Here is a 16,313-nt window from a genome sequence, read left to right as displayed (position 1 = left end):
ATTTTGTTTCAGTTTTATAAATCTTAATCAACCCTCCTCAGATCCTAATCTCTCCTTCCTAATGAGTTCAAAGATCTTCTAGATTTGGATCCAGAAAAAATTTTGAATCTACGATCCGAGGCATGTTCATTCGATGAACGACGTCCCGTTCGAATTTCGCTGCGAACGTCGCATCGAACAGGGCGTAACTCAGCACACAGCACATAACTTATTTTCTAGTTTTGCTGAACAGTGATCAAGTGGAAAATTCAGATAGCATTTACTTAGATTACTTTCCAGTAGAAGCATGCTTGCAATGTGGATATCTTTTATTTAATAATGTGAACACTTTTGAGTTCTGACAAATAAGTGGCTTATAAGATCTTGTGGATGTTTTTAACTTTTCAAATTCCTCACTGTTCCTCTAAGGGCAGCTTGAGCAAGAAATTTTGAACTTTGCTGAGGGTTTAAGGGTTCTTGGAGTAATCCCAGATGAGAAGCTGGCACTTTTTGCTGACAATTCTTGTAGGTGGCTGATTGCAGATCAAGGTACAATGCATGCTCATGCTGATGCTCATTCTTTTACTACTTTGCTTCAAGAGTCGTGGTACTGATGGTTGAGGTTATATATGTTGATCTTTTCATGAATTTTATATTTGTTCCCTGACAAGCAGTGATTGAGCTATATTGCGCGAGGAGATTGCTTAGAACAATTATTTCTTTTTTAACAACGAGAAATAACACTTTCTTTATTAGTACCCATTAAAAATGAGTTGAAACTTAAAGGAATAAAGTTTGGAACTCTTTGGTTGGTTCAGTTTAAGCAAACATCTGACTCATCTTCTAATTTCATGCTAAATGCAAGTTTTGCCTAGTCCACCATAGGTCCATAACCATCATAAAAAAGGAAGTTTGAGTATTTGATAATCTACTTTCTTGATGCTTTTAATTTAAAGCTGAAAAAATTACGTACTCTATGATTTTTCTTATAGTCTCCCACCATAATTCACAAAAATGAATATAAAAAGTCTTTATGTTTATAACATTCTGTACTCAAATAGTTAATTTAAGCTAAAGAAATTAAGAAAGAGGGTAAAGGATCAAGCTTCTTATGTCTCATTGGAAACGTCGACAATCCATGGTTCAAATTTTTTTTTTTTTGGCGTGTCGGCGTGTCACTACATATTGCCGTGAGTATGCTCGGAATAGTCCCCGTACAAAATACGTTGTAGTGCCGATGGCACATGCTCCAAGGCCCCCCATGTGACGGCTCCAGAATGATGTGCTGCGAAGGAGGCGACTCAGTCCACCGCACTGTTTGCCTCTCTATGGTTCAATCTCTTATAAGAAATATAATGCTAAATTAAGTTGTATATTGAAGAGCATGCATCATAAACTCTGCTAGGAGCATTCTATCAGTGCTAAACTGCAATATTGGAGAAACCTAAGGCAGGCAGCTATATGCTCTCCTTAAATTAAGTTGTTTCCATAGCAGTCCTGGATCAGATTTCAATCTTGTTGCCTGTGGCTCATAGCACTCCATGCTATTCCATGAGGAGCACCTCTGGTATCATTTTCTGGTTTTAGTTTAAGAACACAATGTTCACGAGAGAAACAAATCATGCTAGTGTCGAAAGAAAATGCATCCTAGTGTTTGGAAAGATGATGCCTGCAGAAACTTAGACCTTAAGGATAATCCTAAAGCTGTTATGGAGGGAGCAAAATTTGGGTCACAGAAAAACCTCCTTTTGCTTTCTTTTATTTCCTTTGATTTTTCCTTTTTTCCTGAAGTCCTGTTAGAATTGCCCACCCTCATCCTGAAAGATCCATTCCAAGGTTCAAGTTTTTCTGGTTACTTGGGCCTAAAGAGTACTCAAAAAATTTTGATAAGAAAAGAAAAATGTGAGTTAGATGTTAGAAGGATGACCGAGGCGGTTTCTAGGATGGAATCTGGAAGGAGCTTCAATTTTGTGGCTCAGAGGACCCTGCTTTTTGGAGAACAGGCATTGGGATATCTCATGGATGCAAAAACATGTAGTATTATACACACAGAGAAGAGCTTTTAGCATGCCAAACCATTCATTCTATGGAGGCATGAGATGGGCCTGTATGTACATATTAATTCTCTGAAGGAGTCACATGCATATACTCTTTTCACCGAACAAAATAATGGAGTACATGATCTTATTTGTGAGTTGAGTGAAATATATGACGTGGATGCTTGGGTATGTGCTCCATCACATACTTCTTCGGCTTGGAGTTAAACTGATATCGTGATGACTGATGACTGATTAATCTTGACAATGAATATTTATTTTCACGATCTTATCCATTGTTATGAAGTTTTATGTGCTATCTTGATCAATAAAAAATTACACTAAAGTCATTTTATTTTGGGATATATTGTTGAACATTGAATTGATTTGGAAAATAAAAAATTGTGAATATTAAGTACATATATTAAAACACTCGCTCATATATCATAAAACTTTTATCCATGCAAAGAGTTCTGTTTATAGAAATATTTGTTTTTCTTAGTTATACAAATATTTAGAAAGATTCAGGGCTTGTATTAGTGCGCTACAACATATTTTGCAACTATTTGGTTCAATAAGTTACGGATTTTTCCATTTCCCCCATATCTTCCTTAAATGTACTGTTAGTTCAGTTAATGATAAAAAATGCAACATCTGTTTTAAAGTCCAGTCTACAAGTCAAGCTGTTCCACATGGGTAGTTTATAACATACTAACATACTAACATACCAGTCTGTCTTTGTTGTTTATGCAATCAATTCGTGAAATGTTGATGTATCTCAATTCAGGTGATCTTCATTTTTTTTGGAAGTCCATCACGAAAGGTAATTACTTATCGTGTGGTCTTGTTTAAAACTCACATTTTTTGCAACAACAATTCGGCTACTATAGGAAATCCATAGTTCCAAGTTGGCATGTTAGAATAATATAGTTAAGGATATTTGGGCTGTATGTGGTGTTTTTATAATAGAGTTGCAGGTGGATATGCAGATCCGAAGATAAGCTTTACCTAATCTGATCTTGTCATGACTCAAGCTCGAAGTTAAAACTTGTAAGTGGGGTATCAGATATGGATTCCACTTGAGGCCTGAACTTCAATTTGTCAGGTGTGGATCTCACAAAATTAGGCATTATTTGCGTGGACCCGAATATCGACCTTGACCTGGATGCGATCCGCCAAGTTATTGGGTTGAATCTGGATCTAAAACTTAAAGCTGAAGGCAGTATTGGGTCGGATCTGGGTCAAGCTAGACCTAGAGTCAGCCTTATCCAACTCACCTGCAATCGTCGTAATTTATAATAAGCTGACTTTATCTAAATTGTGTATGGGAACACGTTTATGTGAATGGTTTGGCTTTGATTTAGATTATCAAGTGGGAGGTGTGTTTTGATGACTAAAGAAATTGGTCTACTTTTGTTGTACTATACTTTTTAATCTTTTATTTAGATATTTTTTAATGTGAGGTCTAGTGTCCTATTTCGAGTAGGATTGGTATGCAAAGATCCTATCATAGGTGTATAATGGTCAAGAAATTCCTTTGTTCACTAGGCTTTTTCATCTTGTGCAGTTTTTGGTGTCTTTCTATAGGGTTCTATGGGAATTCCATTTTTCGATTTCAGGTATGGTCTTGGCCATCCATATGGAGATTGATTACTTGGTTATATAAAGCATCCTAAATTACTTGTAAAACAATTCATTAAGAGGCTACATACAGACTCTTTTGCTGGCCACTAAATGTGATTGTTTAAATGAATAAAAAGTTCTCTTGGGCCAAGTTTGGCTACCTCTTATGTCCCCTTTCTGTTTTTTGTTTCCTTTTTCTTTCCCTCTAATCTCTTCCTTGTTTTTCCCCTGATCTCTGTTATATCTCTTGGCTTCTTTTCTTCTTTCTCTGTTAAATTGCAGTAGATCTCTTGTGTTCCTTTTTCTTAAATTCTAAAATATATTTTGAAATCTAAATTTTTGTTTTAAGTTTTCTAGGATCAATGTTTGGTTGCCTTAGAAGTTAAAACTCTAAGGCTTTTCCATTAGTAGCATTACTTTTTTTATAAATTTTAAAACATATTCTTATCTTTGTAACTTAATTAATTGGTGAATTTATCTCTCTGTCTTGTTTCCTATAATAAGGCAAGGCAATATTTTCATCGAAACCTCAACTCTTCTTGATCTTAAGATCAATCTAGGACTTTACAAGCCAATCTCAGGGATCTTGCATCAAGTTACCTTCTTGCTTTTTCCTAGTGATATCAAAATTGGGAAATTTTGCTATCCCCCCTCCCTACGGTGACATGGCATGTTAAACTTGTTTCATGTATCTTTCTCAACTGAGATATGTGCTCTCCCACTGCTCTACCTTACATATACCATAGACCCCTTGGTCATTTGATCGGATGGTTAGCTTTGAAGCCTGCCTTGCCCTCTATTTCATTTTGCTTCTTTCTTTTGTTTGAAGGAAGCACCCACCTTGGGAGAACAAAGTGACACAAGAGGGGAGAAAAAGAAAGGCTGACTCAATCTAGTGATTGGACGGGTGCAAACTATTCTAAATATCTCATTGACTTGCTTTTGAATCCAACTAGGCTATAAAATAGAGGAAAAAGGAAAGAAAGGCAAAGAAAGAAATATTGGAAGAGGAAAGGATAGGACTGGAAGCTCACTTTTTTTGTTTCTCCACCTTCAAGTGTCACTCTTTTGTTCTCCTCTTTTTCCCCTTTCTCTATTTTCTTTTCTTTATCTTCTTTTTCTCTCATCTACTTGAGCTAGGTTTTGTTCTCTTTTCCCCACTTCTCAACAGGGCAAAAGAAAGACAACATCCGAAGCACTATGTTATCCCCACCTTTAGAAAAAATGCTTGGGACATTCACTCTCCTTGTTTAGAACTGACCATCCACTCTCTCCCCACTTCCTCTCTTTCTTGCCATTTTTCCTTTCCACAATTATTTTTCTAATGGTTTTACCATGTGGTCATGTGGTTGCCTTCTGACTAATATCTGGCATGTTTCTATGATCTTTGTGTAGCATAATAAAATAATTTTTACATTTTGTTCTCTAGTATTGTTTCGCGCACATGCATTGAAAACTTTTTTTTAAAATTTTCTTTTTTAACAATAAAATGCTAATGATGGAGCTGGCAAAGGAAAAGAAAAATATGATAATTCAAATGATGGACCTTTTTAGAAATTTGTTGAGAAAAAGTGAGCTATAATTGGGTGGTGGAAATTGCACATTTTTGTGCAATTTTTGTAAAGGGCTTTTTTTTTGAAGGAATATATCAAGTTACAGGCCATCATTTAGAACTTTCAGATTATGATGATGAGTTAGCCAACTTCAAAAAATACGACACGGCTAAAACAAAGAAAACATTGAACAAAGTCCAGAGTGGGTTCAAGACAAATCGTTACCAAACTCTGAAGAATATTGGGAAGAAAAGAAGTGGGGATAACACTCTAAATATTTTACAGAAGATCAGATTGACTCTTTGATTGCTCGTTCTTTTTGTGCCAATGTCTTGTCATGTATTTTAATCCGATCACCTTATTTTAGAGATATTATCAAGCATGTATGGGACAATTTCTGGAGGGTGTACACTCCACCAACACATGATAGGCTTCGGACCACAATTCTACAAGCCGAGAAATCTAAAATAATGTTGCTCTTCAAAGCAATCGAACAACCATGGATTCACAAGGGAGTGCCAATTGTTAGTGATGGGATTGATTGAAATAGAAAGCAGAGCTTGGTTAATTTCATGGGAGCATTTGAAAATATGCCGGAGTTCTTGAAAGCAATAGATGCAACTAGGGTTCACCGAACCAGTATCGAAGGTTTTACTGGCTGTCGACTAATTCGGCATGATACGGGTTTGTATCGTGCTGTTCTGGGGTGTAATGAAAATAGGAAGAGGGAGGGAGAAGGATAGAAGAAGAGAGAGGGAGAGGGAAGGAGAGGGGGAGGGAGGGAGGAAGGGGGATGGCCGAAGGTTAAACCCTAACCCCGATCCTAGTGGACGTACTAAAAGTAGGGAGAGGGAGGGGAAGAGGGAGAAAAAGATAGAAGAAGAGAGAGGGAGAGAGGGAATGAGAGGGGGAGGGAGGAAGGGGGATGGTCGAAGGCTAAACCCTAACCCTAACCCTAGCGGCGCCCGAGAGAGAGGGAGGGAATGCACGCGCGTGCGAGAGAGAGTGCAGGAGCGAGGGGAGGGCTGAGGGCTAAATCTTAACTCTAACCCTAACCCTAACCCTAGTGGAGTAAGTGAGAGAGGGGTGATGCGATCCGATAGAATTCGATCCGTATCTCAAGATTCTTCACTGCGGTCTAGTGGATCCAACTGCATCAAGGGGGGGAGGCTATCGGTGATGGTCAAGGGGGGAGCGAGCAGCGTTTGGTAGCGAAAGTCTCAAACCTTTGAAAGTTGAAACCCTTGAAAGAGGGGTCGTTGCTTGCAAACCATCACAAGCGGGAGGGGGGAGAGGGTTTATAATCAAACCAGGTTTGGGGAGGTGGTTTTATAATCGTACCAGGGTTGGGAGGGGTATTAAAATCGAACCAAGGGTGGGGAGGTGGTTTTATAACCGAACTGACCCCACTTATTGAACTATTTTGACTTGGCATCGGTTTGGTTCGGTATGGGCCAAACTTTCGTGTTCGGGTCAGTTTGGCATTCATTTGATGCTACCAATAAAATAAAGGTGTCCCAGTGCATGAGGCTCTCACCATTATAGGTTTGGGGAGGGTTAGATGTACACAACCTTACCTAATCTTACCTATTTCCATATTTCGAACCTAGGTCATAATGGAGCAACCTTATCATTGTGCAGCCCACCCTCTTGCAACCAATTGAATAAAGAATGTGGAATATCCAACTGGGTTGTTCATTGAGGCATCATTGAAGTTGAGCATTCAGATGTTGTAAAATTGATTAGGAATAATGTGGTGGTGTGTTGGATGGCCAGTGTGAGAGTTGAAGCAAATTATTTAATTGTCTTTTGGACACCTTGTGTTTTGAATTTTCTCAATTTGACATTGAAAACTATTTTTGCATCAGGCCAAGGCTTAAGTGAAAGGTTTGAACGATTTGAATGGGTTGCTCAAATTGCCGAGTATGTGAAAATGATTAGAAATTTTGTAGGCAATCATAGTTTGGTAACGACTTAGGCCCCATTTGGTAAAGCTTTTGGAGGACTAGAAAGTACTTTTTGGTTCTTCGATGATATAGTAACATTTGGTAAAAAATCAGAAAGCCATTTTGGCTTTGCTAGAAAACTGAAAAGGTCTACTTAGAAAAAGCTCTATTTTAGAGCTTCTCCCCAAAAGTGCTTTCTGATCAATATCGGAAAACTATTTTGATTTTAATTAAATTTTTTTAATAACCAAAAGGCCCACCAAAAAATTTCATGATTGCAACTTATATCATATCATAATATATTATTATACTATAAATATAATATAATATAATATAATATAATATAATCTAATGTAATAATAAATTAACAATATATTATGTTGCATTATATTATATTATTATATTATAACAGTATACTATATTATATTATTGCAGTAATACATAATTATAATATATCATATTCTTATATTTTATTAAAAGCATAATATAACATATTATTACAATCATAATTTTACATTATTATTATAATACTAATAGTTACATTATGATAATATACGATATTATTATAATAATAATATTGTAATATATGATTAAGAATATAAAAGATAATATATTAGATTATATTAGATTATATTATATTCTATTATATGATTATATTATAATAATATTATATTACTATTAAATATATAATAATATAATAACAATAATATAATATAATCTGTTATTGGATTAGATTCTAATTCATTATATTATATTATTTGCTGTATCATATTACAATATTATTATATTATATTATATTATATATTATGTTATAATTATAACAGTATTATATTATATTGTAGTAATATTGTACTGATAATAATAATAATACTAATAGTAACAATACTAATAATAGTAATAGTACTAATAACAGTAATAATACTAATAACAATAATAATACTAATAAGAGTAATAATACTAATAATGATAAGAATATTGAAAATGGTAACAATACTAATAATAGTAATAATACTAATCATAGTAATACTACTAATAATAGTAATAATAGTAATAATTCTAAAATAGTAGTAATACTAAAAATAGTAATAATACTAATAATAGCAGTACTAATAATAGTAATAATACTAATAATAGTAACAATACTAATAATAAAAACAATACTAATAATAGTAATAGTACAAAAATAGCAACAATACTAAAGATAGCAATAATACTAAAGATAACAACAATACTAAAGATAGCGACAATACTAATGATAGCAACAATTACTAATGATAGCAATAATACTAAACATGGCAACAATACTAAACATATTAACAATATTAAACATAGCAATGATACTAATAATTGCAATAATACTAATAATAGCAATTGTACTAATAATAGTAATACTACTAAAATAGTAATGGGACTAATAATAGTAATGATACTACAAAAGTAATAATACTAATAATACTAACAATAGTAATAATACAAATAACAGTAATAATAGTAATAAGATTAATAATATTAATAATAGTAATAATACTTGTTGTGGTTCAAATTTGGCCCGAGGGTGACCACGCCGGAGGAGTCGAGGGAGCTGCCGGCTGGAGTGGAAGGAGAGCCACCTCCCGCACGACGGTGTACCTGCACAAAGCCTCACTGGTGGTTCCGGTGAGGCCCCTCCGACGCTCAAGTTAGGGTGGATCTTAATTGGTCCAAAAAAGTTCCTGTAGTGCTATCTGATGAGGCTATATATAGTCCTCGGAGAGGTATCCAGGTGGCAGAGCTATGGCCTGTCTTCATCATGGGAGGAGATAGGATTCAGACAGATGACAGCTAGAGCTTGCTTGAGGCGCACGGCGTAGGTCGTTCCTGTGAACGGTAAGGCATTGATAGGTGTGACGGGGTATAGCTGGAGCAGCATGGCGTTGTTCTTGACTGTCGTTAGCCAGCAAGCAAAGCATAGCGCGGTGACGTTGTAGTATACGGCCATGTAGGTGGGCGTGGGCACGCACGTGGATGCGGTTGTGGGTGAAGCCGAGCTTGATGAGGGGCTGCATCGTGTATTCGGCGAGGTCGTCTTGGCGGGTGCTGAGGTCGGCCTTGCTTCTTCGATTCCGAGGTTTGCTCGGCAGGGCGCCCTGTGCTCAAGGGTCGGGGCACGCTATTAGATGGGGCGCCCCGAACTCGGTCGGGGTGCATCGGCAAATATTAAGGGCGTCCCGAGCTCAGTCGAGGTGCGTCGGCGAATATAGAGGGCGTCCCGAGCCGCGAATATAGAGGGCGCCTTGAGCTCGGTCGGGGCGTATCGGTGAATAGTCTTGCGGTCGAAGTTCTTTGGCTCGCAACTGACACAGCCGGACGTTCCGAGCTTGGGCTCGGGTCGTCATTATAAATATCAGAGAAGGTTGCTGTAGGTCGTGGCAGTGGAGAGATCCGGCTGAGGTAGGCTGAGCCTTCGGCGGAGTCCGAGGTCGGGCTGGCTCGCTCGTAGCGAGACTGAGGTCCGGCTCAATCGGTGTTGGGGTCTATTTGGCTGAAATTGGATGGTCCTATTGTTGTGAGCAGGACAATCCATTTTGCTCCCCATCAATACTAATAATAGTAATCATACTAAAATAGTAATGATACTAAAAATAGTAATAGTACTAAAAAATAGGAATAATATAATAATAGTAATAATACTAATAATAGTAATAATATTTATATATATATATGTGTGTGTGTGAATATATATAAATGTATATATATATATATCAATATGTTTATACAGATATATATCTATACTGATGTACATATATATATATATCTGTATAGATGTACAGATATATATCTATATATATGTATATACAAGATCCGCCGTACCGGTACCGGTCGGCGTACCGGTCCGTACCGGTCCGAACCGGTCCGTATCGGTCCCGTACCGGTCCGAACCGGTCCCGTATCGGTTCTTCAACAATAAATTACCGGTACCGGATTTCACGCTGATCCGGTACCGGTCCCAGGCCGGCCGGTACGTACCGGCCGGTACGGACCCGTACGGCAGACCATGTGTATATATATGTATATATATGCATATATACATATATCTGTATATATATGTATATATATATGGACATATATATATATATGTGTGTGTGCATATATATATATAAATAAATGTATATATATATTAATGTATATATACATTTATATATATATTTGTACATATACATATATATATATGTATGTATATATATATATATCTGTACATATACATATATATATATGTATGTATGTATGTATTTGCATATATAAAGTGTGTATATATATACATATATGGATATATAACAAACAGATATGTACACATGCACGCATATATATATATATACGCGAGCGCGCGCGTGTGTATATATATATATGAATATATATGTACAGATATATATCAATGTATATGTACACATATATAGATATATTTCGGTACATATATATACATGTGTGTGTGTATGACATATTTGTGTATGTATATACATATATACGTACATACATACATATATATATATATGTATGCACATATATATATGTGTATATTTATTTATGTATGGACATATATATATATCTGTGTGTGTGCATATATATATATATATATCAATATATTTGTGCAGATATATATCTATATATATGTATAGATATATATCTATGTATAATACATATATACATATCTATATATCTGTACACACACACACACACACACACATATATATGTACAGATATATATCTATCTATATATATATATGTACAGATATATATCTATATATATTCAAATATGTAGATTTATATATATATTTATATACATATATGTCCCTATATGTATATATGGGCATATATATATATATTATTACAATCATAATTTTATATAATAATAATAATAGTTATATTATGATACTATATGATATTATAATAATAATAATATTATAATATATTATTAATAATATAAATGATATTATATGATATTATATTATATGATTATATGATAATAATATTATCATATTATTAAGTATATATAATAATATTTAATAATAATATAATATAATCTATTATTAGATTAGATTCTAATCTGTTATATTATATTATATTGCTGTATTATATTACAATATTATTATAATATATTATATATTATGCTATAATTATAATAATATTGCATTACATTGTAGTAATATTGTACTATTAATAACACATTACTATATCATATCATATCATATTATGTTATATTTATGCTGTAGTATTCAATATTATATTACACAATATTATAATAATATTATACTAAATAATAATATTTTAATATATAATAGTATATAACATGGTCTGCCGAATCGGTCCGTACTGGCCGGTTCGGCCCGATATAGATCGGTCCGGCCTGGAACCGGTACTCGAATAGTGTGGATACCGGTTCTAGCTGTTTTCGGGCTGGTAGCAATCGATACGTATGCATGCCGGTCTCGTACCGACCCGTAGGTTCGTACCGATACCATTTTTTTTTAACTATAGGCGTACTGGTCTTGTATCGGCCCGTAGGTTCGCACCGGTACTAATTTTTTTTTTTTAACCATAGCACGCGCTGTGGTGTGAGAGTGCATGGCCACTCTGTGGCCAGCTCTGGCGCGTCCATGCGGGCGCGAACGTGGACGCAACCCCCAAAAAAAATTTCCGCGTGCGTTCGCGCGTGTCCGTGAACCAAAAAATATATACATATAAACAAAGATCGGACTGGTTCCGGTACGGACCGTTCTCGAACCGGTCCGATAGGCGACCGGTACCAATTCAGCGTACCTTGGTATATGATATTATATTGTATTATTTTCCACTATGCAATTCTATGCGATAACCTTTATTGTCATTTTATCATACCAAAAGCACTTTTTTATTTTAGTTACCAAGCATATGTTCAACTTTCACAGTACTTTAGAATTGTAGTTACCAAACAGCAAATAGTTTTTAATAAAAACTTTACTTTCAAAAACTCTACTTTTCGAGAGTTCTTCTAAAATCTCTAAAAGCTCCACTGCCAATAGCAATCCAAAACAGGGCTTTATAATAACAATATTCAAATTAAAGCTTCTTGGAGTTATCGAAACTAGATTTGCTTCTATACATATTCTTGTGAAACAAATTTATCAGGCAAAATTGACCTTTTGCAAGTTGCAGTGAATGGTGGTTGATGAGAATGGAAGGTTCTACAATGATAATCGCACCCAAACACCCAAAAAATTAAAGGAATCTTGGTTAGAAGATGTGGGATAAAATAGAGGATGATTTGGATTTCACTAGACCAATTGTTTGTATGTTTGGGGATTGTGACATCGTCAGAGCCATGCTCCATAAAGTCTATGAAAAATGGGACTCTGTGATTGAAGAAGTACAAAAAAGAGGATGTTTAAGCATGAGAAGAAAAATCTGTACAAAGAAAGCAAGTTATATAATGAAGTATATGAAGGTTCGAGCCAAGGTGGACCAAGAATAGCATACCAGTATTCCACTTCTTATTGCTCATTGTTTCAATGCCAAATTTTATAGTGAAAAATGGCTAAATGGAGTTGGTCATGTTCCTTCTCATCTTAACGAAAAGATCTTCCAGTGGAGAAATGCATGCTTTGATAGGTTGTTTTCAAACCCTCCACTTCACAGTAAAGTTAATGAGGAGTTTGGAAAATTTTGTACATCAATATGGAACTTTGATAATTGGCAAGTTCTCAGAGCTAGATGTTCTTTGTAGTTTGTATCCTATTTCATCCAAGCATCTAATGCACCAACACCTGCAAGCCTTGCATTAGGTAATATTTTTATGATTAGAGTGTATCATTTTCATAATATATTTGTTTATACATTTTCCAGTTGATTACTTTTATTCTGCAATTATAAAATATTAATTATAAAAGATTGATTCAATTAATGTGATAACTTGTAGGTTATTAGGACAACCGGGCTCTCATTATGTTATGAAAAAATTGCAGTACTTTTGAAATGATATCAAGTATCAAAACGAATAGATTGACATCACAACATGCAAAGGATTGCGTTTATATATATATATATATATATATATATATATATATATATATATATATATATATATATATATATATATATTCAACTTAGTGTATCCTATCAACAAAAGAAGATACATATCACAAGGATGCCACTTCCAAGTATTAGGATGTCGGTGGAGATGATTTCGATATAGATGGGTCAAGTAAACTTGAACTAGCAAATTTGTCTCTTGATGACCTAATCTTGGAGATGGTCAATTTTGATGTAAGGGATCAAAGACAAATGACGACATTAATTGGAGATGGAGACCTCCTCAATTGATCTAGATTGAAAAATATCCTGTTATGGTCATATTTTAAGGATGTGTTTTGTGCATGTTGTTATGTGAAAATTTTGCTGGAATTGGAAAGCTTCTTGTTTTGTGGGTATAGGAAAGTAGATGGATTCTAATGCAACTATTTGGGATACATAGATGAATTTCATGTTATTGACTTGTAGTAATGAGACTCTTATTTTGTATTTTGAACATGATCAAGATCCATAAGCGACGAAGAAATGAAGTTTTCTTGCTTTAGTTATTATTTAATTTTGGTAGATGTACTTGTGCATATTGAGCATATTGATCCTTTATTGTCCATTGGACTCAACCCCTTGTCCTCTTAGATGGATAGAAGCACTCTTAGATGAAAGTTTGCATGCATCATATGAAAGGGTGCATCGAAACCAAAGTTTGTCGTATCGGTACCGGATCTCGTACCAGTGCCACACGGCCCACATTAGTATAGTGTCGGTACGCCACCGGTATCGAACCGGTATACTACGTCCGGTACTGTCCGCTTCGATACGGTACAACATGCTTAAACCCACTCAATCTGATCCTTTCAAGTTTCAGCCATCCTTACGCTTAAGGTCGGCAGAACCAGTACTGGGCACCGTACCGGTTCTCCGGTAGCATGAATTGGTACGGAGGAGACGACATGCAGATCGTGGGAGAGAGAAAGAGAGAGAGAAGGGGGAGAGAAGGAGGGAGTTCGACGGAGGGTGTCGGATGCCGGCCCTCCATCGGTGTCCCGCCCTCTCCCTCCTTCCCTTCCCCGTTCGCTCTTTCTTCTTCATCTCCAGCTCCGGCAATGGATTTTGTTTTCTTTGTTGGAACCATACCAGTGAGCCACCAGTATGGCTCGGGACGGTCGAAACTGGCCGGTTCGGGACGGTTTCGCCGACCTTGCTTGTGCTTTATAAATAAGAAAAGATATTCCATTGGGCCCCCATCTCAAACTTGTGAAGTCAATCTTAGTTTCTCTCAAAGTTTTAAATCTTGTGAGATAGAAGTGTCCCGATTTCCTTGCAAAACAAGATGCCCCACATCCACTTCATTGCAGTGGCCATCGTAGTCAAGTGTCCCGATACTTGCTCAGGATGCTTTTTTTTATTTCTTTCTTAATTATTTGTGAAGTTTTATAATTTTATTTATTTTTTAAACATATTTGAATTTTAAAAGTAATGTATGTAAGATAAATTGACCCTACTTAGTGTACTCTAAGTCTAAGGTGAGAAGCTATACGAATGGAAATATGGTTATCTGAATAATGTCTATAAGTGTTTCTCTGTTGTCAAATAATACCGGCTAATATTAATGTGCTACATTAGATCAAGCTGACTATGTTACATTATGACTTGCTACTGCTAGATTTCATGAGAGCAAACATTTCTAAGCTAAGGAGATCTGGTTATATTGGTCCATCATGTGCTGAAAATTTTTAAATGTTTTGACACTTTCTGATCATTCTGTCTTCTTTATATATGCCTAGTCTATTGAAGATCCTTCCTCGATTACCTAAAAATGACACTGCATGAGCCCTTGACAAGACAAAAATGATAGATTTGATGAAAAATGTGGCAATTTTTATCGCACAAAGCTCAGTCGCATAGCCAGTCACTTTTACCTTCAGTACTCTCGTGTTGAAATTTACAAATTGATCTTCAGTGCCCCATGAGTGGCAATGAAGTAAACAAGACTGTCATATTGTATAACAAAATAAGCTTAAGTGTATGTATGCAGTTATTTTATTATTGCTTAAGTTTCTTAAATTGCTGCTCCAGGCAATTAACACGATGCTCCATTCTTCTTAGTTTGAAAGTATTACTGTTAAACAGAAGCAGGATGAGATCCTACAGCAGAGGTCATGGGATGATTGGGATTTTTCGAGAAAAGCGGTATGATTATTTGTTGGAGGAAGATTTATTTTATTTTTTTATTTCTCTCCGCCAGGATAGATGGGTGAATCACCCATTTCAATGCGTGACCCGGCCGGGACGAAGGTGGGATGGGCGGGATGGCCCGCGGACATGGGTTTCGGATCCCCGCACCTGTCCCAAGTCCTGTTATCTCATGGCAATGGGATGGGATGGTCCCTATCCCGCTGGTACTTCAAACCTTGGTTTCTCCATTTTGCCAAGGGTCTAAAGAGTGATCAAGAAAAAGGGTTAAGTTCAAATGTATGTTTTAGGCACGTGGTTAGTTTTTCAAGTGAGATTTAAGGCACCTTATGGGCACTTAGGTTAACACCGAAGTTTACAGGGTCAAAAGAATGACTCTTTTGGGCTTTTTTGGCTAAGTTTGTTTCACCATTTTCCACTACTTCTGCGCTTGGCTAGTTTGGGTATGACTTTCAGCCTTCTTTTGTTGGAGTGCATTTCAAGGAGACTATGAATGTTTTGTTGTATCTAGCGAATAGACTGCCGCTAACTGTTTGCACTAGAGTAGGGAGGATGCCACTCTAAAGAGTGTCATCATTAGTGTTGCTTGAGCTAAATGATGTTTTCTAACGTTGTGTTATTTTATTTACTGCTTGTTTGTGAAAATACTTACCACATTGGAATTGCAAATTTGTCTTCTACCCAGTACCTTTTTTTCCTACTCTTCATGTACACTTTTGATTATGATGATTTTTTTTAGAAAAAATTCTGGCGGTCCTTTGATGACAAACCTTGTCATTTAAATGGTAGTTGACCCTTAATCTTATGGCAGATACTTCTCTTATCTAAAGTTACACTAATAAGTAATTGGCACTAATTTCTGAAGTATTCTTGTTACATTACTTCGTAACCCAAGCAATCCATTTATAGAGCCTTCTCTAAGAGTTGCCATCCATAATTGACTT

At 35.8% G+C, this 16,313-nt stretch overlaps 2 protein-coding genes across 2 annotated transcripts in view; both read left to right on the top strand.

The window, feature by feature from the left end:
- LOC103710616 (putative acyl-activating enzyme 16, chloroplastic) overlaps nucleotides 1-16,313 on the top strand; it is a 47,400-nt gene that overhangs the window by 401 nt on the left and 30,686 nt on the right. Inside the window, exon 2 of the mRNA XM_089926078.1 lies at nucleotides 414-528. The gene's annotated coding sequence lies outside the window, so the exon portion shown is untranslated. The remainder of the gene's footprint in view (nucleotides 1-413; nucleotides 529-16,313) is intronic.
- Nucleotides 5,515-12,805, top strand: LOC148700569 (hAT transposon superfamily protein). Its single transcript, XM_089926032.1, is given in 5 exon segments — nucleotides 5,515-5,926; nucleotides 6,895-7,166; nucleotides 12,094-12,306; nucleotides 12,389-12,520; nucleotides 12,523-12,805. Coding segments are annotated over 5 exon segments (1,035 nt in total). The 5' UTR covers nucleotides 5,515-5,661; the 3' UTR covers nucleotides 12,676-12,805.

This window comes from Phoenix dactylifera, chromosome 11 (assembly GCF_051530095.1).
Source record: "Phoenix dactylifera cultivar Ajwa chromosome 11, Ajwa_hap1_PhDact_Kaust_v1.1, whole genome shotgun sequence".
NCBI lineage: Eukaryota > Viridiplantae > Streptophyta > Magnoliopsida > Arecales > Arecaceae > Phoenix > Phoenix dactylifera.
This window is presented reverse-complemented; position numbering and strand designations above follow the sequence as displayed.